Source organism: Etheostoma cragini, chromosome 4 (genome assembly GCF_013103735.1).
Source record: "Etheostoma cragini isolate CJK2018 chromosome 4, CSU_Ecrag_1.0, whole genome shotgun sequence".
Taxonomy (NCBI): domain Eukaryota; kingdom Metazoa; phylum Chordata; class Actinopteri; order Perciformes; family Percidae; genus Etheostoma; species Etheostoma cragini.
In genome coordinates, this window is record NC_048410.1 from 29642052 (window position 1) to 29664225 (window position 22174).

Here is a 22174-nt window from a genome sequence, read left to right on the forward strand (position 1 = left end):
TCTAAGTGTGGTCTTTCTCTTGGCGAAGTCCGTGCAGCGACCATTTTGAAGGACATGCTGTAGGTGTAGTCTGTAGGTTTGCTTTTTGGTTGCACTGAAGCTGGTGAACGAGTTAAATAGCAAACAGAAAGAAAGTTCCTGTTTCATCACCAAAACCTCTGCGAGCTTTATGTTAACAGTGCTTTGTTCCCTGTTATGTGCACATTCAGCAGGATCTTAGACAAATACGATATCAAACGCATTGTAGTCGCAGACAGAAGCTGCCAGTCTTCTCTCTGCTGGTCTCATTCAGTAATGATGTGCTGAACTGACGCATTAAGCACTTTTCATGTGTTAGAACACTGTTGTGCTCCAATTAGCTCTTGTTTGTGAATGAAATGCCGTTGGAAATGAACAAGGAATGGACTCGACAAAGACGACATCTTATAATGTTTAATTCAATTTCATGGCAGACGAACATGTTTGGGCCCCGAGGCGGTTGGCATCCACCCCCCCCCAAAATACCAAAACCTGCCATCACTGTCATACGGATTTACTGCTCGGCTTGTGACACACAGACGCACACACACTAACACACAAACACACACACACACACACACACACACAGCTAGATCTATATCTCTTTCCTTCCACTTCCTCCCCTTTCTTTACGGCATACCTGCTTCATCATCTCTCCTTCTCTTCACCTCCCTTCTCTCTATTCCCTGCTTTTTTATCTTTCTCTCCACTTCCTCCATCTCCCCTTCCAATCAACTTCTATTTCAAACTTTTGGTTTGCCTCGCTCGTTTTTCCTCCACCCTATTTCTTTCTCTGACGCAGTCAACTTTCTTTCCCTCCATGAAGCTTTTTGCTATCCTCCTCTATGTATGTTTCCCTTTCTCTCTCTCAAACCTTTTTGCCGCCCCGCTCTTACACTCTTTTTCCCCCTCTTCATTTGATGGCTTAGCGGTCGGTGGTACAGACTCAGCTTGGTCGGAGCTGCTCGCACAGTGTGAGATGTGCTATTGTGGCGATGATATGAGCCATTTCACGCTAGACTGGTGATGTGTTTGAGAGGGAGACAGAGAGAGGGGGAGAGAGAGGGGGAGGAATAGAATCTAGAGAGTGGGCTAGTGGGGAGTTCATAAGCGCTATAGGAGCATGCCGACGACAGGGCACCGTGAGTTGTTCCGTCATGGATGGGTGGAAAAATGAGATGAGAAGGGAGAAATAAGAGGAGGCAAGAGGGGCAGAAATAAAAAGGGAAAGGAGAGACGAGATGGGAAACTGAGGAAGTGAAGGAGAAGGACATGTGAGAAGAGAACAGAGGTGGGAGAAAACAATAGGAGGAACTAGGAGACAAGGGGACAGGACAGGTTTCAAAATGTGTTGATATTGCGCCAGCTCCTACCACACTGCCATGTGAGATCTCACTAAACCTGGTAGCCTGGCAGCTACAGTGTGTTAGTGGTGTAGTCAGTTTGCTACGCTATCATTTTGCCAGCTGCCCGGGAGGCAGGGGGGAGTAAAGGTCACCTGAAATGAAAAATGCACTTTATGTGTTGATGTGTTGTGTTCCTCTTTGTAGCGTTCCACTATCTATTGTTATATGTCAAATATAGGTCAAGGAATGCATCATTTTAAAGTATTTTTAGCTTTAGCATAGGCAAATTAAAAGTAAAAGTTAAGGAGCACACCAGAAAGGGCCAGGAGTAAAGGAGGACTACAGGCTGAGGATAAAGTCGGTTGCAGGTACTACGTACCTACTACCTACTACTGGACCAGAGTCCTACCAGACTCTGGTCCAGTAGCCTGGTCCTACCAGACTCTGTTCCAGTAGCCTGGTCCTACCAGACTCTGTTCCAGTAGCCTGGTCCTAGCAGACTCTGGTCCATTAGCCTGGTCCTAGCAGACTCTGGTCCAGTAGCTTGGTCCTACCAGACTCTAGTCCAGTAGCCCGGTCCTACCAGACTCTGGTCAATTAGCCTGGTCCTACCAGACTCTGGTCCAGTAGCCCGGTCCTACCAGACTCTGGTCAATTAGCCTGGTCCTACCAGACTCTGGTCAATTAGCCTGGTCCTACCAGACTCTGGTCCAGTAGCCCGGTCCTACCAGACTCTGTTCCAGTAGCCCGGTCCTAGCGGACTCTGGTCCAGTAGCCTGGTCCTACCAGCCTCTGGTCCAGTTCATTAGTCCACAACGTTATGGCCCTTTTCTATGTGTAGGTCAAAAGTACCTCTACAGAGCCGTTGAAGTACACGCTAAAGACAACACTGACCGATCAGAGGGGACAGGGCTTTTTCTTTGTCTTAAAGAGACTAAAACAGCGCGTTTCAGACAGATAGAGAGTGAAAATAGGTATACTCAGCCAGACATAATGAGGAAAATAAAGTGTTTTTTAAACATTAAAGCATGTTAACATTCTAGTAGAAACCCCAAATATAAGTGTGAATGGGAAATTGTGCAGAATATGGGTCCTTTAAACCTTGAACCTGCTGCTATGAACAACATTCCAAACTGGTCTGGTAGGTAACTGTAAAGGCTATGAGTACCCTGGCCATGTTGCAGATCCTGAAGATCCGGTTGATGATATCTTCATCGATGTCTGCCGATATGAATTCCACTTGGATGGGACCGTAGCAACACGAGCTCTTTTCTGGCCAGTACTGCATACATAACTGTAGAAAACAAGACAAGGGAGGGCGGGGGGAGCCAAAATGTACCACGTTCAACAAGTGCATTTGAATGGATTTTGTGTCAAAAAGCATAACAGCGCAAGTAATAATTGGAAAGATGTTTTCACAAAAACTTTTATGAATTGACTTCATTGATTATGAAGATTATCACTGTGTCTGTTGCTGAATGTGAGTTTCCTTTTAAAAACAAAATACTTCCACAATAAAACCTGAAAAGAAAAGTCATCTACATACTCTGCAGGATGAAATTGAGATGGAGGCTGGAGATGGAAAATAACACATAAAAATGGGACAATAATTTCATCTACTTTACCATCTACATGCCTGCCAGAGAAATAACTAAAGCACTTCACAAAAGAGAAATAATGCCATGTATTTCATTTTTAACCAAGTTTTATTCACTTTTGTGAGATGAGGATGAGGTAACTACATCTATGTTGACGTAAGGCAGTTTACAATGTAACAGTGATTTACAACGTAATCCGGAGGAACAAAGGGATTCCAGCAGCGTTGCCGTTGTCTAACTCTGTTCAGTACAGGCTGGAAATGGTGAGTTTTTTAAGAAATTGTGGTTGGTGCAATAAGACATGCCTGCTTGGTTCGATGGTTCTAGATGTGTACAGCATTAACTCTCTAACTGGGACTCTCTAAATACACACGGTGATACGGTTAGACCAAATGAGGTTTAATCATATACCCAGCTGATATAAATAGGTCACGTTAACTGTGTTGTGTGAACTTCATGTAGTATTTTATGTGGCGTTTTCTTTGGGGAGGGGGGGTGGTGCAAATGTTCCACCAGAACAAGTTTCTTCCTGAGACTATTAAGGGGAGCCTTCTTGCTGACTAGCTTACACAATTGTGATTGGTTTACGGAAATGCAAACAACCCAGAGTTTTTTTTTCTCCTATGCCAGAATGTATGCAAGGTTTAGCCAGACCCTGGTCCACAGGTCTGGCTACTCAAGACTACAGTCACTGATAGAACCTTCAGCATCACATTCTGCTAATCCTGTAACACACTGCTATGTTAAATTCTGCTAATATAAATACATGTTGATTATTAATTTAGCATTTTATATTTGGAACGATATTAATAACTTGAGGGTTTGCAGAATAACTGCACTAATTATTAATTAGTTTCTATTCTTTCTGTATATAATGGTTTAGGTCAGATTTGTGATTTTACAAATCTGAAACTAAATCTTTCTTGGTTGTAATTTCAAGGACTGTCAATAGATATTTCTTACTAAGACAAGTCAAAATGTCTGCTGGGAAAAAGGTCCATACACATTTACATTCATAAACATAGTCTGTATTCATAGTCTGTATTCATCAGGCCCTGTGATGTTACAGTCTTTTGGAATTTGTTCTTAAACTAAGTTAGACAAAAGCAGAGAAAACAAATAGACAATATGTGTCTCTGTTGTGTATGTGTGTGTGTGTACCTGCGCTGCGTCCATCTCATTAAGCATCACTATGGAGGAGCAGTTGTAGTCAAACACCAGCCTCCAGAAGTCGCCCATGGTGTTTGGCAAAGGATGCTGGGTAACAATGAAGGCCGCTGGCTGTTTGTGGCTCTGGAGTGTGGAGATGAACCACAAAGAAATAACAACAGCAAGCACACGATGAATACACAGAGCAATGCCAATAGAGCGAGGCATCTCTGGACAGCAAAAAACAGAAACTTTTAAAAAGACTACATACATACACACACATTCATATCCTAAAATGTAGACTTACGTCCATTAATGCAGCGTTGATGTAATTGGAGCTCTCTCCGTCCACAGATATGAGGAAAGGCAGGCATCGGTCCGCAGATAGGACGTCCATACTGCGGTTCTTGTCGTGGTTCCTGGGTAGCAAACCGACACTGCAGTCCTCTGGACGGACTCTAGGGGTCACTATGTTCAGAGTCTGAGCCACAAAAAGAGTTCATTATTCCTTCTCTAACTGTACTCTTCAACAAGCATGGGCTACGTGTTGAAAACCAAAGAACTTATCATGTACAGTATGTGGAAAAATGCCACATCCACTGCATGGTACGGCACAGCTCCACTCAACTCGACTCGTTCTTTCTTGGTTTTCCGTTGAGTGACACAGGACCTGAAGTGTATTATAAGACCTGAATATAATATTAATGGCAGAGCTTCCTTTATGAAATGACAGGTGCTGGCGTATCCGCCACTAAAGTTTCAAAGCTTCCGGGTTTACTTCCATGATTTGTGGATCTGCACTGAATATGCACAGTAGCGTTTTTCCCACTGAGTCCGCCTGGAAGTTCCCGCGGGGCTACATTGACGTGGCGTCACAGGTTTTTAAGTCCATTTTCTCGGCTCTTGGGAAGTTTTTTAAACATGAAAAAGACATAAAATAACTGACTTTGTTTGCAGTTTGAGGTGTCCTGGTAGCAGTTTTACACAGGTCTCTTTTACAATGGTTGCCACTGGGGAAAATCCTTTCTGGGTTGCAAAGGACTATCTTTTGTAATACCGCCAGTGGCCACTGGACAAAATCTGTAGAAAGGCTGAACACTGTTTGTGGGGACATCCTGCACAAACCTGCCATTTTGAAACAGCCAAGCCACCATTAATAACCGCAATGGTTGTATTTACTCAAAATAGATTTTTAATTAAGACGTTCCTCTGTTTGGTTGCTGATGGAGGATTCAGCCAGTGTTGTGTTGAAGATGATCACTATGGCGATTAGTGGAAAATCCTACCTAAACTGAGGGGGTACCATCCACAGCGGGACTCGAAGTAGAGAAGGGAATCTGGTAACAAAAGTGAGTTAAGTCGAGCCGAACTACACATTGGAAATGAGGAAAAAGGGTCTCATGTAGGGAAAAGTTTTTTATTCCCAAAGCGATATAAACAAAAGCAGGATCGAGCGAGTGAGGGAGTGTGTGAGTGTGTGTATGAGTGAGTGAGCAGGTAAGTGAATAAGTGTGCGTGTGCTCACCTGGAACTCGTCTTTAATCTGGCTGGAGTTGGTCTGTGGGTCCAGTCTGCTGATGTTGTAGTAAATGGCTCTGAACTCACACACTGGTATGGCTGTATTCCCACATAGACACGCCTCCAAGATGGCATCGTGAACAAACACGTACTGCTCCTGCAACATGAGCCAAAGCAGTTATTCAAAAAGAAATGCTGGAGTCAAAATGTCTTCTAAGGGAAAAAAACTAAATCTCTGGCCTTTGTGAGTAGACAGAGCACTCCAGTAGTTTCCAGTAGTTTCTAAGGGCCAGATGTACGTACATTTGCGTGTTTACCAAACCTCCAGTTCATCGGGTTATCGCTGCTTCTCTCCGCCCATTATACTGTAAATTCTGCACATTTAAAAGCACAATTGAATGGGTGATGTCTAAGAAAACCTGCTTGATGTGTGTTATTTCGGCATTAGTGGTGGAAAATGTACGTGCGCTGTAAGTAAGCGTTAAGGTCTTGTGCTATGATGAGTGAAGACTGCAATATTCCCACTGCTGACTCCCACTGCAGCTGGTTATCACCTGCTTTTTAAAATAGAGGCGCGCTGTTACAGGAGGTTTTTGTGCATACCAAGAAATACATAATTAGGTGCACTTTACGCTTCCCCTCCCATCACTTCATGGGAAACTCCCACTTTCCCTTTCACCCTCCCATGAATGCATATGCATCACGGAAAACTGCAATTTGCCATTTTCAGCTGCGGCGATAGGCAGTCTGCACTTTTACCTCAGTGCGGCCTGTTTTACATACCTCGCCATGCTTTTACATGCATGTTGCAAAACAAACACGCCTGAAGTGGGCGCAAAAGCATCAGTACATCTGGCCCTCAGTGGGGCTGTGTGCACCGACACCTCTGGGGCCGAGAAAGCTGCATCCCCTTGCCTTTCCAAGTATCCGACAAACTCAAACATTCCACTGTGAACACACAGATTTTGTTTGCTTTTCGTGTGTGTGAATTAATTATGTGTTTGTTCGCGCTCTCTCAGCAGCCTAAAAGTGTATTAAAAAGGGAGTAGTGCCCTGCAGTGTTTCTGTGCTCTGGATCAAGTGTGCTCTTTGTGCTCCGACTAGCTCGCTGGTAAAAGCATCAGCCACCATGAGCTACAGCAGCCAGCCACTGTGCATGTTAATTTACCTCTCTCCCTCTCTCTCTCTCGTTCTCTCTCTCTCTCTTTCCAATTTATCTAGAGTTCACTCCCTTTTTATTTCTCTTTTGCCCCTTTCTTTCTCTTGTTTCCTCTCACACGTGTGTTGGCCTGCTCTGCCTTCTCAATTTGCTTCTGGCTTTATCTGTCGGCCTCGCTCTCTCTGTCTCTCTCTCTCTCTCTCTCTCTCTCTCGCTTTCTCTGTCGAATGTTAATTGTTGCCCTTGGAGCGAGGACGAGAGTTTTAAAAGCATCACTGAAATGTCCTCTCCTGGCCATTACCTACTCTAGTGACACACACATCACATGCAAAAATGCACACACACACAAACCCAACAGACAGGTACTCATTCACACACACTCACACACTAACACACATGCACACACGCATCTTTCCCCTGTGCCTTTTAAAAGATTAATTGCTTTGTGTTGTACGGGGCAGGATTATAATAGCGTCAAGCGGCTTCAACACTGACATAAATTGCTCCCACACATAGGCAGGGCAGGGTGCATTTAGCTAGATTTCACACGCACACACACACACACACACACACACACACACACACACACAACTAGTTTCATATAAAAACAGTCTAAGTGATAACATGGGTAACTTCTCTGAACCTAGCACTTCTAAAACCTATTCAAAAGTCAAACTCAGGCTCGGAGCTTGAGCTGTCAGTTTGAAAATGGGGCTGTTTTTCTTTGTTCCTGGTAAAGTTGACTTCTTGCTTCTTGGAGATGCAAGGTTTTCATCAGTAGTACAAATGGAGTGCAGAGGGGGATGGATTAGGTCGGCTTAAGGTAGCTTAGAGAAGAAATGAATGCTTCTGTTCCAAAATGGAACAGCCAACATTTGAAGATGGAGTGTTGTTAAAAAGTGATTGATAGTACAAAATTAGAACACATTATGACACTGTTATTGCCACTCTTCATTGTTATTGCCACTCTTCATTCTAACCCCAACCGGCCCGTCAGACACCGCCTACCAAGAGCCTGGGTCTGTCCCAGGTTTCTTCCTAAATGGAAGTTTTTCCCCGCCGCTGTCACACTGTTGCTGGCTCTGGAGGAAACTACTAGAACTGTTGTGTCCTTGTACATTCTGGAGTGTGTTCTAGTCCTACTCTATATGTAAAGTGTCTCGAGATAAGTCTTGTTATGAATTGATACTATAAAAAAATTGAACTGAATTAAAGGATAGTAAGAAAAGCGAGTCCTCGGCTGACTTTTTGGCGAACTGTTTTAGGGACAATGAACAGTAAAACTCTGGGAAATGAAGTGGAAAACTGATGTGAATGAATTGTTGACTTGGTTTGAACTGAAACAGTGCACATTGGTCTACTGATTACAGTCAGCTTGGCCAACTCTAAATTAAGCTAGCAGTACAGTCGCTACAGTACTGTATAAGTTTCAAGTACTATTTAAGTTGGTTAGCTCAGTTGGGGGAATTTATCTGGTTAGTTCTTTGTCACCGGCTGTAGAAATTACAATAAAATTATTATTTCAAACTTAATTGGAATTAGTTTCGGTAACTAACTATTTGCAAAACTTTAAAAGCAATACAATGAGAAATTTACAGCATGCTTACTGTATGTGTTTATGTCTGTACTGTACCATAATCCTCACCAAGAGCTGCCACATACACACACAAAGAATCTTACATCTGTTTTTTTTATCATCTGTGTTTTTTACCTAATGTGTATGTGTGCATGCATTTTATGCGTGTGTGTGTGTGTGTGTGTGTGTGTGTCATCTATTATTCAGGAAATGTTTAATATTGATAGACTGATTTGGATGGATGATATGCGACTGCAAGAAGTACTGAGACACTGTCTTCAGACAAACAGACAGACACAGATAGATAGATAGATAGATAGATAGATAGATAGATAGATAGATAGATAGATAGATAGATAGATAGATAGATTCATAGATAGATAGATAGATAGATAGATAGATAGATAGATAGATAGATAGATAGATAGATAGATAGATAGATAGATAGATAGATAGATAGATAGATAGATAGATAGAGTAGACAGAGGAACATGTCAGATGTTAGAAAGTTCCAATTTCACTTCCTCCTAACAATCACCAGCTCCTGATGATTTCTTCTTACTTGAATGGAACGTTTTCCCAACAATGCAGGAGTGCATAATGTGTGTGTAAGAGTCTGTGTGTGTTTGTGTTTTTTTTGTGTAAGCACATGCACACCGACCTCTGTCTGGACCATGTTGACTCGTTGTGATCTCAGTTCTCGGATGCAGTTGAAAATGTCCACCACGCCTTCATTCTCTGCCATGTCCAACATGATGTCCACAGCAATGAAACAGCCCGTCCTCCCTGCACCGGCACTGGGGAGACACACAACCACAGTCTTAACTATTGAGGTTGACACTCCTGGTTTGCCAAAAAAACAGAGCACGTTCTTCTCTCATCCTGAAATGCTGTGTGGACTGGACAGACCGTCCTCCGCAGCATTGGGATGGGAGGTCTGGCAATGCAAGACTTCAATACTATGTTAATACTGCTAATACTCCAATCAATACTGTAACTGATAAGTGGTACATTTTCACCTAAGGTCGTATTACTATGTTGAGGAAACACAGACTTCAGTGATTGTGTCAGAAAAAACTATGTGAAGTCTGGAAATACACATATAGTATGAGGGTGGAGTCTCTCTCTCGCTTCATCTCACTCCCACGCAGACACACACACACACACACCCACACACACACACAAATATGTAGAGACTGTAATAGCCCATGTCAGGTGATAAGGTGGCACATCCTTAGTAATGCCTGCAGGGAAAAGACGGATGGAGGGAACGACAAACAGATGTATGGATAGATGAATTGAATAAGGGAGGGAAGGTGGGAGAGAGAGGGAGTGCCGGAAAGAGGTTAGCGATTGAGAGTGATAGAAGTGGTCGTCACAGGGGAGAGATCAGGAAAGGAAAAGAGGCATGCATGGAGGTATGGAGAGGGAGTTGAGAGGATGAGGGATGAGAAACCTTTCTTTCACTTTGCAATCCCCTGACAGTTCCCAGGGACAGCTCAAGAGTGAGGGAGAGAGAAAGAGACAGAGAGTAGGGGGAGAGAGAGAGCAACAGAGTGAGAGAAAAAAGTGGGGAGAAAAGGAACGGTGGAAAAGAGAAAGAAAGAGAGAAAAGGAGGGAGCGCCTTGGCAGATTACCTGTCAACCCCTGTGATTAATGTTGAGACCAGAATACTGCCGGGCCTCTGTGTGCATGTGCATGTGTGCATGTGTGTGTTTGAAGGCCTCCTGACACAGGCCAACAGCGTCAGACTGGCCCCGGAAATTGGAAGTGACTGCCATAACTTCCTGCCTGTCTGTCCACATACTTTTACTATGGCTGTCTGTTTGTCTTCCTACTACTCTACACCTGTGTGTACACTTCCACCCCCATCTAATTGCCTGTCTGTCTTTACCCCTGTGTGTTTCCTGTCTCTCCATACCATTAGAGGAATTAGAGCCCATGAGTATGTGTGTGTGAATTTATGTATTCAGGTGCACCTCTTGATTCCTTTGCTATAAAAGGCTTATGCATTTATTCAGTAAAAAAGCAAACAAGTGATGATATAATATAAACTTAAACTGAGCATGGCTAAAGAGACACTGGTTTCGATGATACAAACATATATGCACACTTTTAAGTGTGTTAAAGGTCCCATGACATGGTGCTCTATGGATGTTTTTATATAGACCTTAGTGGTCCCCTAATACCGTATGTGAAGTCTCTTTTATATAGACCATAGTGGTCCCTAATACTGTATCTGAAGTCTATTTTATATAGACCTTAGTGGTCCATAATACTGTATCTGAAGTCTCTTTTATATAGACCTTAGTGGTCCCTAATACTGTATCTGAAGTCTCTTTTATATAGACCTTAGTGGTCCCTAATACTGGATCTGAAGTCTCTTTATATAGACCTTAGTGGTCCCTAATACTGTATCTGAAGTCTCTTTTATATAGACCTTAGTGGTCCCTAATACTGTATCTGAAGTGTCTTTTATATAGACCTTAGTGGTCCCCTTGACCAACTACCACTTTGCTCGTTTGAAAGCCATGATGTCTCTCTCTCATGGGGGGACCAAATTCTTTAGGCGGGCAAAACAGAGAAAGGGGTTGTAACCATGCCCCTTATGACCTCGTAAGTAGCAAAATTCCAGATCGGCCCATCTGAGCTTTCATTTTCTCAAAGGCAGGGCAGCATACCCAGGGCTTGGTTTACACCTATTGCCATGCAGGGGGGCCATAAACCGACTGGAGGAACTCATATTAATGTTAAAAAAACCTTATAAAGTGAAAATTTTATGGCATGGGACCTTTAAGTCAAGGGATGTGTATGTGTGTGCGCATGTGCGTGTGTGTGTGTGTGGGTGTGTGCGTCATATTGGTCCTGATAACATGACAATATGTGAAACTGTAAACATACCCTTGTGTTAATGAGAAGGAAAAAGAAGAAAAGAAAAGAAAAAAAGAGTGTAGGAGGAAAGGCTGACAATGAAACAACGGTGGAGATTTCAAGGCTGATTAAAAGTGATTGAGTAACAGATGGATTTGACATTTAAGACTCAACAACCTATGCCATAAGTAACGCATTTAAACATTTGTTTGTTTGATGATCATCTTCTCTTCATGTCAGAAACTAGTAAGCGAGTTAAGTCAAAAACAAGCTTTGAAATGAAACAGGTGTTACATTCAAAGTGCTCTCTGCCATGCCAAGAGCAAAGAGCTGTATAAGTGAGGGAACACCTTGTCCAGCCCCTGACCACTACCATCAGGGAATTAGGGTTATCTGTACCAAGCCTGTGTGTACTTTGTGAGAGTGACTGTGTTCTCACCTGCAATGTGCCACTATGGGCCCGGCATCAGGTGGGTTGAGGAACTTGACCTGTCGTATGAAGCCAAGCAGTCCGGTGGCGTAACAGGGAACGCCGTGGTCGGGCCAGCTGGTGAAATGGAACTGACGCAGTTCACGGATCTCGTGGTGACCCTTCTGAAAAACACACACAGGATAGATGTTGCACCTCCGTTGCATATCTTATATCCACGATATTACACTTCCGCGACTTCTCTGGTGCTACTGGAAAGCCCCTCTGGTGGATTTCTGAGGACTACGGTTACCTGGTCCTCAGATCTCTGCAGGGTAAATCCAGACAGCTATCTAGACTATCTGTCCCATCTGAGTTTTCTGTTGACGACCTAAGACAACTCTTGAACGTACACATGTTCCACCAAAACAAGTTCCTTCCTGAGGTTATTTAGCTATTTACCACTCAAGACGATTGTGATTGGTTTAAATGCCAATAAACCACAGCACGTTTTCCCCCATCCAGGAATGCTGGGTGGACTAGCCAGATCCTCCTCCACAATGCTGTGAAGGAAGATCTGGCAATGTGAGACATCATATCTTCTAATGTGCAAGTGCAGGGAAACAACTCCCTGCCATTTTCGTCTTATCTTGACGGCGATGAACGCATGGAACTCACTCATCTTATCTTGGCTCTTTTTGAAGAGACTGACAAGAAGACATATGATGGTTCAGCAGTCTAATTAACAGCGGGGATTTCAGGAATCTAGGGCCCATTCTGCCTCTTTGGCTTTGGATGGAAAATAAATCGATCATGTGGATGTCAAGGAGGCACTTTGGACCACTTCTGGGAATGAGAGACCGGAAGACTTATCGTTGCTCATCTGCCTAATTTACAGCGGAGATTTGAGGAAACTAATGGCCATTTTGGCTCCCCAAAAAAGAGTAACTGAATTCACAAATCTAATGACAGCCCTTTTGGGAAAGACTTAACAGAAGGAAATGCCATGGTTCAGCTGTGCTGCCTATTTTACACAGATATTTTAGATATTGAACAGTGATTTCAACTCCTTCCTGTGTGCATTTTAAATGCGTTCTTAAAGACATCAGAACCCTTTAAAATACTGTTTACCTAAAACTCAAACACTTGACGAAAATAGAGAATGAAATGTGCTTTTATTAATCAAATAACATTTGAGAAAAGTATGATTTTATGAATTGCCAAAAAACATTCTCTTTAACAGTAGAGATAAGGAAAGTTAGAGAACGAGATAAGAAATGAATTGGACTCCACACCAATTATTCACCCTCTTCTGCGAAAGAGACACAGGAGACATTTCAGTGCTTAACAATAGAGATTATATGAAAACGAGAGGGAAACAAGCCTCCATTGTGGCTGCCCACAAGATAGCATCTAGACATTTTAATGATGAACTTAAAAAAAACAAAAAGGACTGTTAAATGCTTTCCTGTCAAACAATAGGGATATTATTAAGAAACTAAAGATGACGTTCTGATGCTTAACAGATAGCAGTTAAGGCTCACACCACAGTCTCTCCCTGGGAAACAGACGTAATGCCACTAAACCTTAGCAAACTTAGAAGATGGAGATGCAGAAGCGCTTCCGTTCTATCATGTGTTAGTACTATTCTCCAGGGATGCTGACATTTCAAAAGAAATCATCGCTAAAGAAACATTGAAATTGTATCATCATTGTTACTGATTTTAGTTAGCACAATTCCAATGATGTCTTTTGAAATGTCAGCATCCGGGGAGAACAGCACTGAAGTAGTCTGAAGTAGGAAGTGGCTTAACACAGAGACTGAAATGCAGTAGTGCGGCGGGTCGTGTTTTTTTCTAACAGAATGAGCTGCAGACACACAACTGAAATGTATTAATTTATGCATACATAGCAACTGATGTCTGGCACTGGCTCTCTGGTCAGAGTACAGTGTGTTGCTAAGAAAAGAACATGCACTCCCTGACCAGATAAGGGAGACATCATCAACTCTGTATTATGATTTTATTTCACACATAATTAGAGCTGAGAGGTCTTGCTTCTAGTTTCTGAACCTGAATTCTTACATCGAACAGTAAAAATGGAAACCACCATTAGATCAAAGTAAAATTTCCTCTTATCTGGAAAATAAGCACGTGAGCCATTTCAAGAATCCATAAGAACCGGAATTGAAAGGAACAATCGGAATTGGAATCAGAAATTTCTAAATCTAAACGATGCAACCCTACTGGATTCTGAACTACATCTCTCCGCACAGGATGTAGAAATGTAGCTCCTGAATGCTTCCAGCGGTTAAATTATTCTTCACAACACTATATGATTCGGATTCAGTAAATGTGAGATACACAGAAAGAGACAACACGACAGTGTGGGAAAAGATGAAGATATATGTGACAAAGAAACAGGAGGAAGGGAAAGATAGGGGAGAAACCCAGACATACTCAGACAGAAATGAGAGAGGCGTGGCGGCAGAGAGAAGAAAAATAAAACCCAGAAAACCACAAGGTGATTTGATAACTCGACTTCCTATTGATTTGGTCTCCAATGATGTTGAAATTACTCCACCAAATCAATAAACGGCGGTCCAAACCAGCCGGGGCCTGAAATCCTTGACTGGTTGGATAAAAAAAATCTCAAATAACAACTTTAAGGTGTGTGGCATGTTAAATGGTGATGGGGATGTAGAAGCACTTTAAAGTCTCTGCACTAAGACAGAAGAGAACGATGTCCGCCGCACTTATCGCCTTCTTTAAATGTGTTCTTGTCAAGGTTCATTTGCAATAGATGAGAGACTAATTATATATATTTACTGTATAAATACTGTATATATAAAGACACACACACATACAGTATATTGACTGTGTATGTCTACATTTAAATACAGTATATATATATGTGTATATATATATACATATATATATGCATTATATCTAACTTCCAGCAGGGGGAAACTCCCCTGGCTCTAAAAAGCAGTCTTTTATAAATACTTTGGCTTTGATTTACTACCTCAGAACACATTTTCATAACGACTTAATGGCCTCTTACTAGTTGCTGCATTACAGCATGACATTCATTTAGTAATATATGGTCCATTTATTTTGAACTAGATGATAAAGCGGGGGATGCTTTAGAAGCGTGGCCACACACCGACCTGTCATTCAGGACAGAGGTTTAGCATGGTTACCATGACACCGTGGACATTCAAATTGACCTTAACTGGTTTTGGGGTTGTGTTTTGATCTTAAGCTTTGGTCCTTTTACTGTGATTTTACATGTGTGCAATCCAAGAGTTACACATAAAGATATGCTGTCTTTTAATAGGATTTATTGTTATTAATATCTTGGGTTTTTGGAACAACTTGCATCTTCCTCGAGGTCACAGCTTCTCTTTCAGCTGAAAGCTGAACCGGGGCTTTTTCAACTGAACAGTAATAGAGTTTTTTGGTTGTCGACACAACAAAACTATTTCCCTTTTTCAGAATGTGTTGCCATGTCCGTCATCTAATAGCTTAAGTATGCTTCCAAGATTTTAATCCAATGCAGATGGAGGATGGATTAAAAAAATTCCAATCCTGAAATTGGACTTGAAAACTTCAAGAAATTAAAGATGAATGGGATGGTGAGAGGAAAGAACTGGTGGGAAGACATAACTAAAACACATTGCATTATATTTTCTAAATGACCGTTTATTGTCTGCGTGACCTCCCATCCAACCGTCTCTCTGTTTCTCTTTCTAGACTAGAGATTTGACGGTGGATGTGTCAGAGATGTATGGGAATAATGCAGGTATAATCCCCATGGGGCGATTATGCCCACCAGTGGGGCGGGTTCACACAAAGTGGAGAACGTCCCTGTTCTCAATCATATCCTAATGTGAACACTGTCAGGTAGACACTGTAAACCATCGGTTTCTCTAGTTTGAAATATATTTTAACACCGACAATCTTTCCAAACTCTCACTAAGCGGTGTTCTTTCCTAAAACTAAAGTAGTTCATAATTTCGGTAGCACTTTTGGTAACACTTCTACATAAGAATGACATGACACTGTCATGACCACAGTCATGCCACTGTCATGACAACAGTCATAACACATGAACCATAACCCTAACCATAACTTTAAGACAAAACAGAATGACACTTACTAAAGAATTATGTCAGAAACGTTTATGAATTGTTTATGTTCATGACATGTTCATGACCATGTCATGTCACTCTTATGTAGATACCGTCAAGTGAAGTGTAACCATAATTTCTTTGTCTAAAAACATTTGGTTAGTTTGTCCTTAGTCTGGTTCGACGGCCGTTCATTTACTAGATAATCGCCGCAAAACCTGGGTTTCTGGAAACGGCAGCGACCTTTGAGCTAGCAACCTACACACTGAAAATGGCAAGTTTTGAAGCAAAATTGGGATCATGCAACAAGGCAGGCCTGCTTTGTTCTTTCAGGGAATGAATGTAAAGACCTTGAGTTCACTACGTCATTGCATGGGGATTTTATTCCAGCTAATGCCAGGCCACAGTCCGACCACGGACCTGCTTGGGCCCCAGCTTGGAGGGACAGGAAATTACAGATGGCTTTGTCTGTAAACAGGCTGTAAACAGCACATCTCTCAAACCATCTGTCCTATCTGTCTAATATGTGTATGCGCTGGTCCTCAAAGCTGTGTTTGTTTGCCTGTAAATGTGTGTACGCTGCTGAGTCCTGCCCTGTGCAGCTTGGTCTTCGCTGTGGCACGCAATTGTTTGGTTTCTCCAGATCTGAGGGCCATAGGCCAGATTACTTTGATGCCATTTTGGATGTGGTCCTACGAGTGAACTAAGCCCCGTTGCAGTTTCTTGTTGGGTTCTAAAAATACTGTGAAACTGGCTCCAACAATTGTACACTTCAGCTACACATGGGACTACTAGACTGTTGTTTTAGGTGTCAGCTGGACGTTTGATTTATTGTTCTTGGCTGACCTGCTTTCATATTTAACAAAGGCCCAAACAGGATGACCACATCTAGATCAGATCAGGATAACCATTGGAGTTTAGGCTTATTTTTTCTCTAAGCAGTGGATTTACCTGGCGATGTAAAGTTAAGATTATCCCTACTTTGTTTTCATGTGGATTGCGTGATTAAAACTGTGGACGCTACTCTGGGAAACGAATGGTAATGGACTCCTTTCATACAGTGCTTTCCCTGGAGAAAGCGCTCAGCGATTCCCCTCTTATTCACCCATTCACACACAAACACAGAAATCACTCACACACCACTGGTTGGCGGAGCCGCCATGCAGGGCGCTGGGGTTCAGCCACAGCCGCTCCTATGTCGCCATCCACTTGTATGGTACGTTTTAAAAGATTTCCAATTTCACAGATAACATTTTACACTGGTGAGCAGAGGAACACTATTCTTACTGCCTCTGTCACCCACAACCATTGTTTGAATGATTCTGACACTTAAATATGTTTCTTGTGATCTGCCTGTTTTTCATCCTGCATCTCTCTCTTTCTCTCTCTCTCTTTCTCTCTCTCTCTTTCTCTCTCTCTCTTTCTCTCTCTCTCTCTCTCTCTCTCTCTCCTTTGTGCTCTCATTATTCATTGAAATAAAAGCTATTAAATGGTGGTGCAAAACCTGTACAGTGTACTCTTTTCTCTTTGTCCTGCTCTTTATTGCTTTCTCTTTGTTCTTTACACTCTCTCTCTCTCTCTCTCTCTCCCTCACACACACACACACACACACATGAACACACACACACACACACACAGTCTACAGTCACAGAACCTACTGTAGAATTTTGTGTAAATGAGTGTGTGTCTGGTGTGTGTTCATACGTATTAATGCACACTGCAATTGACAGGCATTTCAAAGTCAGCTTTCCCTTGAATTTTAGAGTAGTTGTGCGCGCACACACTCACACACAAACACACACACACACACAAACGTAGAGAGGTGGTATGGATTAATGGTTTGCTAAACGAGCTGACAGCGAGGACTTGAAGACTCGTCTTCATAAGCTGCTTTTCCCACGAGTGAAGGGAAGAAAATGCAGGATGGAAAAAAAGAGATGTACAAGAGGTGTAGCAAGAGAGAGAAGGAAACAACTCAATACAGCAGACGGGAAGGAGAAATTATTTAGTTAGTCATTATGAGTGCCTGATATTAAAGTTGTATCACGTTTTTTAAACATGGTTTTAATAACTATGAATTATTGTTTCCATGTGAACTACTGCTGACTGTTGTAATGTGCTTTTAATGAGCAGTCATGCAAATAAGTCAACAGAAATGAATTACCTAAAGCAAAAAAAGAGAAGTGGAAAGTTAAATGGATGGAACTAACAGAGAAACAGTAAATACAACACAGAGAAGAAAAGCAAAATAAAAAATGGATATGAAGAAGGAGAAGATGTAAATAAAGTAGTTCAAAAATCAAAGATTTGGATCAGACTTCTCTCATTGTGAAGTGTGTTTGGGCTGTCTGTCCGTGGACTGTGCAGAGCCTCGGAGCTCAGCATCGCGTTTGTTCTCCTCTCAAATCCCTCCTGGCTGATTACAAGGGACGCGATTACGCTTTCAAGCCTCCTCTTAAACATTTAGAAACAAACAAGTCAACACTTCTCATCACTTCAAATCCCCAATCACACAGTGGCGGTAATGGTAATCTAGGTTTTGGGTTTCGAATAAAAAAAGAAAGTCATAAGTTACATGAGTGGAAGTGAGCAGCTGGAGAGCATGATTCAAGGGTTGAAATCCTTGAATCTTGTGGGAAATATTCTGTAAACTAGAGCCACAATACATGACTTAACATGTAACAGTGCTAGCTCTGGGGAGACTATTCCCCGAAGCCCTTATGTTTCTGTTGCCCAGCAGTTTTCCTTTGATTAGGGTGGCACTTAAAATCATGGTTGCGGCTGTAGTCGTGGTCCTGCTCCCCACTCTGCCCTGCTACATCCTGCTACACCCTGCTATGCCCTGTTACATCCTGCTATGCTCTGTTACACCCTGCTAAGCTCTGTTACATCCTGCTATGCTCTGTTACATCCGGCTCTGCCCTGTTACATCCTGCTATGCTCTGCTACACACTGCTATGCTCTGTTACACCCTGCTATGCTCTGTTACACCCTGCTATGCCCTGTTACACCCTGCTAGGCCCTGCTACGCCCTGTTACACCCTGCTATGCCCTGTTACACCCTGCTATGCTCTGTTACATCCTGATATGCTCTGCTACACCCTGCTATTCCCTGTAACATCCTGCTATGCCCTGTTACATCCTGCTATGCTCTCCTACATCCTGCTATGCTCTCATACACCCTGCTATGCTCTGTTACACCCTGCTATGCCCTGTTACATCCTGCTATGCTCTCATACACCCTGCTATGCTCTGTTACACCCTGCTATGCCCTGTTACATCCTGCTATGCTCTGTTATATCCTGCTATGCTCTCATACACCCTGCTATGCTCTGTTACATCCTGCTATGCCCTGTTACTTCCTGCTATGCTCTGTTATATCCTGCTATGCTCTCATACACCCTGCTATGCTCTGTTACACCCTGCTATGCCCTGTTACATCCTGCTATGCTTTGTTATATCCTTCTTTGCTCTGTTACATCCTGCTATGCCCTGTTACTTCCTGCTATGCTCTGTTATATCCTGCTATGCTCTCATACACCCTGCTATGCTCTGTTACACCCTGCTATGCCTTGCTACATCCTGCTATGCTCTGCTACACCCTGCTATGCCTTGTTACATCCTGCTATGCTCTGCTACACCCTGCTATGCCTTGTTACATCCTGCTATGCTCTGTTATCTCCTGCTATGCTCTGTTACACCCTGCTATGCCCTGTTACATCCTGCTATGCTCTGTTATATCCTGCTATGCCCTGTTACCTCCTGCTATGCTCTGTTATATCCTGCTATGCCCTGTTACATCCTGCTATGCCCTGTTATATCCTGCTATGCTCTGTTATATCCTGCTATAGTGTGTTATATCCTGCTATGCTCTGTTATATCCTGCTATGCCCTGTTATATCCTGCTATGCTCTGTTATATCCTGCTATAGTGTGTTATATCCTGCTATGCTCTGTTATATCCTGCTATGCTCTGCTACACCCTGCTACATCCTGCTCCACACTACTGTGCCCTGCAGTGCCCTGCTACGCCACAATCTACTATAACCACTATTTATAGTCACAGCTCCAATATCTTTTATTGTGACGGTTATTGCCAATGTTTATCAAGAACGAGACTTTCTTTACTCAATGCCAGATCCTTAATCTTTTGGATTTTTGGTCTGGATTTCCAATGATCGACATGCAAATTCAGGTATCAGAATTGCAATGGGGAAAGAAGAAAAGGTATTGGAACACGGGAAATATTATGTCAGATAAATCAACATGTGCATCATTGTGTGATATCTGGGAAGAAAAGAGTTATTTTTCGTGTTTACCTTTTGGACGGTGAATGTCCGTATGACGTATTCAGCCAGGGGTTCGGTTTCTATCAGGGTCACCTTGATGTCTCCGTAAACCTCGGTCTCATCCGGCCAATAACGCACACACTTCACCTGGACAAGACAGGTTCAAATTAAAACTCTGAGGTTAAATAAGTCCTACAGGCCGATCTTCATCACCCAACGAGCATTAACATGAATAATATAAAAGATGAATAATATCAAGATTGCTTCACCTGCATATCAATTTGCTACTTAGCAGACATTCACCATTCCGCATTTGTAAGAAATTGATTTGAAATTACTGAATAACAATGTAAAGTCATTTAGAAGCTCCAACTAAAGGCACCCTAAGGCTGAGGTGTGGTGGAGACAGATGTGATAAATCCAGTTGTTACTAGACTACACATTTAGATCATCAGATGTTTGCAGTCGTGAATACCCTCAGCAGGCTTTTGTTCTAATTAGGTTACAAGATTGGTGTAAACATTTGGGTCACAGTTTCATTATTTTTAAAGTCCCATGGCATGAAATTTCACCTTATGAGGTTCTTTAACAATAATATGAGTTCCCCCAGCCTGCCTATGGCCCCCCAGTGGCTAGAAATAGTGATAGGTGTAAACCGAGCCCTTTGAGAAAATGAAAGTTCAGATGGGCCAATCTGGAATCTTGTCCCTTATGAGGTCATAAGGGGCATGGTTACCTCCCCTTTATCTGCTTTGCCCGCCCAGAGAATATGGCCCCCCATGAGAGAGAGACACCATGCTTACAAACGAGCAATGTGGCACATGGTCAAGGCCACAACCCCAGCCTCCCCCCTCAGCTTTAAGGAAGTACGTAGAGGACCCAAACAGCATCTTCTACCACTAATGTAGTTATTGAAAGTGAGCCATGGTTCCAGAAAAAGTTGGGGTCAGGGGATGAAAATCCAATTACTGACCTAGACAGATTTATAGTAACCAGGTTACTACAGTACAAATGTTGAGGTACTTGTACTTAAAATGAGTCTTTTCTTTTCATGCCACTTTCTCTTCTAATCCGCTACATTTCAGAGAGAAATATTATTCTTTTCACTGTGCTGCATTACTTCACACTTTGGGTCTCTTTTGATGTATTTGTTTGATTCTGAATAAACTGTAAGTGGAATAAAGATTATGTTAAATAAAATAACTCTTGGTACCTTAAATTAATAAAAGTATATATTGCATCTACAGTTTTTGCTGGCCTTTAAATAAAACAGAAACATACACACATTTTGTAATCTTTTGGATGATGAACTCACCCTGCCCACCTCCACCAGGTTGGTAACCATGACGATAGAAGCCGAGTTTTCCTGCCAGACCATCCTCCAGAAATCCCTCACTGTCTCCTGCATGGGCCCTGGCACAACACACACACACACACACACACACAAAAGTGATATATGAAGATACAGACAGAGTACCTGTGTGAATAAACACACCTTTATTCCAACGTCATGTAGAAATACGTCACCCCTGACAGTGCAGAATTACACAAACACACACAAAAAACACACACTTAGAGAGTGCACTCACACACTATCAGTCCCAGATAGTGGTTAGTGGGTCTGAGGTAATGGGGTCTTAAATTTGTCAGGGGGATATTATACAGCAGTTTAGATTTAGGAGGTTGTGGTAATAGCCTTCTAGCCTGAAAGGACAACATTTACCAGGTGGCTGTTTCACACACACACACACACACACACACATACACACATACCCAAACACACGCTCACTCACTCACTCACTCACTCACTTGTACGTATTGGCATACATGTATAGTCACACACACTCATCATGTCAGTTTAATTACCTTGTGTGGCGATATAATGTCTGGGTCTGTGGTACCCCTGTGAGACAGAAAAAAAGGGAGGTATATAAAAATCTCTCCATACTTTCATCATCGCCTTGTCTTCCAAATAGTCTTCATTTCTCCAATTATTACTGTTACTTTTTCTATCTACATTATTTCTATATTTATATTCTTCTCTCCTTCACCTTTCCTTTCGATGTCCTTCAACATTGTATCCACCTCATATTCTCCCTCCAATCCTGT

At 42.4% G+C, this 22174-nt stretch overlaps 1 protein-coding gene across 13 annotated transcripts in view; it reads right to left on the reverse strand.

Annotated features, from left to right (window-relative positions):
* The window catches only part of ptprt (protein tyrosine phosphatase receptor type T), a 329101-nt gene that overhangs the window by 9303 nt on the left and 297624 nt on the right, over positions 1-22174 (reverse strand). For all 13 annotated transcript variants that reach the window (XM_034869764.1, XM_034869761.1, XM_034869760.1 and 10 more), the window contains 9 exons: positions 21932-21968; positions 21381-21478; positions 20096-20212; positions 11676-11830; positions 9026-9161; positions 5637-5786; positions 4419-4592; positions 4124-4255; positions 2533-2658 (listed from right to left, as the gene is read on the reverse strand). In XM_034869764.1, the coding sequence (XP_034725655.1) occupies positions 2533-2658; positions 4124-4255; positions 4419-4592; positions 5637-5786; positions 9026-9161; positions 11676-11830; positions 20096-20212; positions 21381-21478; positions 21932-21968 (1125 nt within the window). The remainder of the gene's footprint in view (positions 1-2532; positions 2659-4123; positions 4256-4418; positions 4593-5636; positions 5787-9025; positions 9162-11675; positions 11831-20095; positions 20213-21380; positions 21479-21931; positions 21969-22174) is intronic.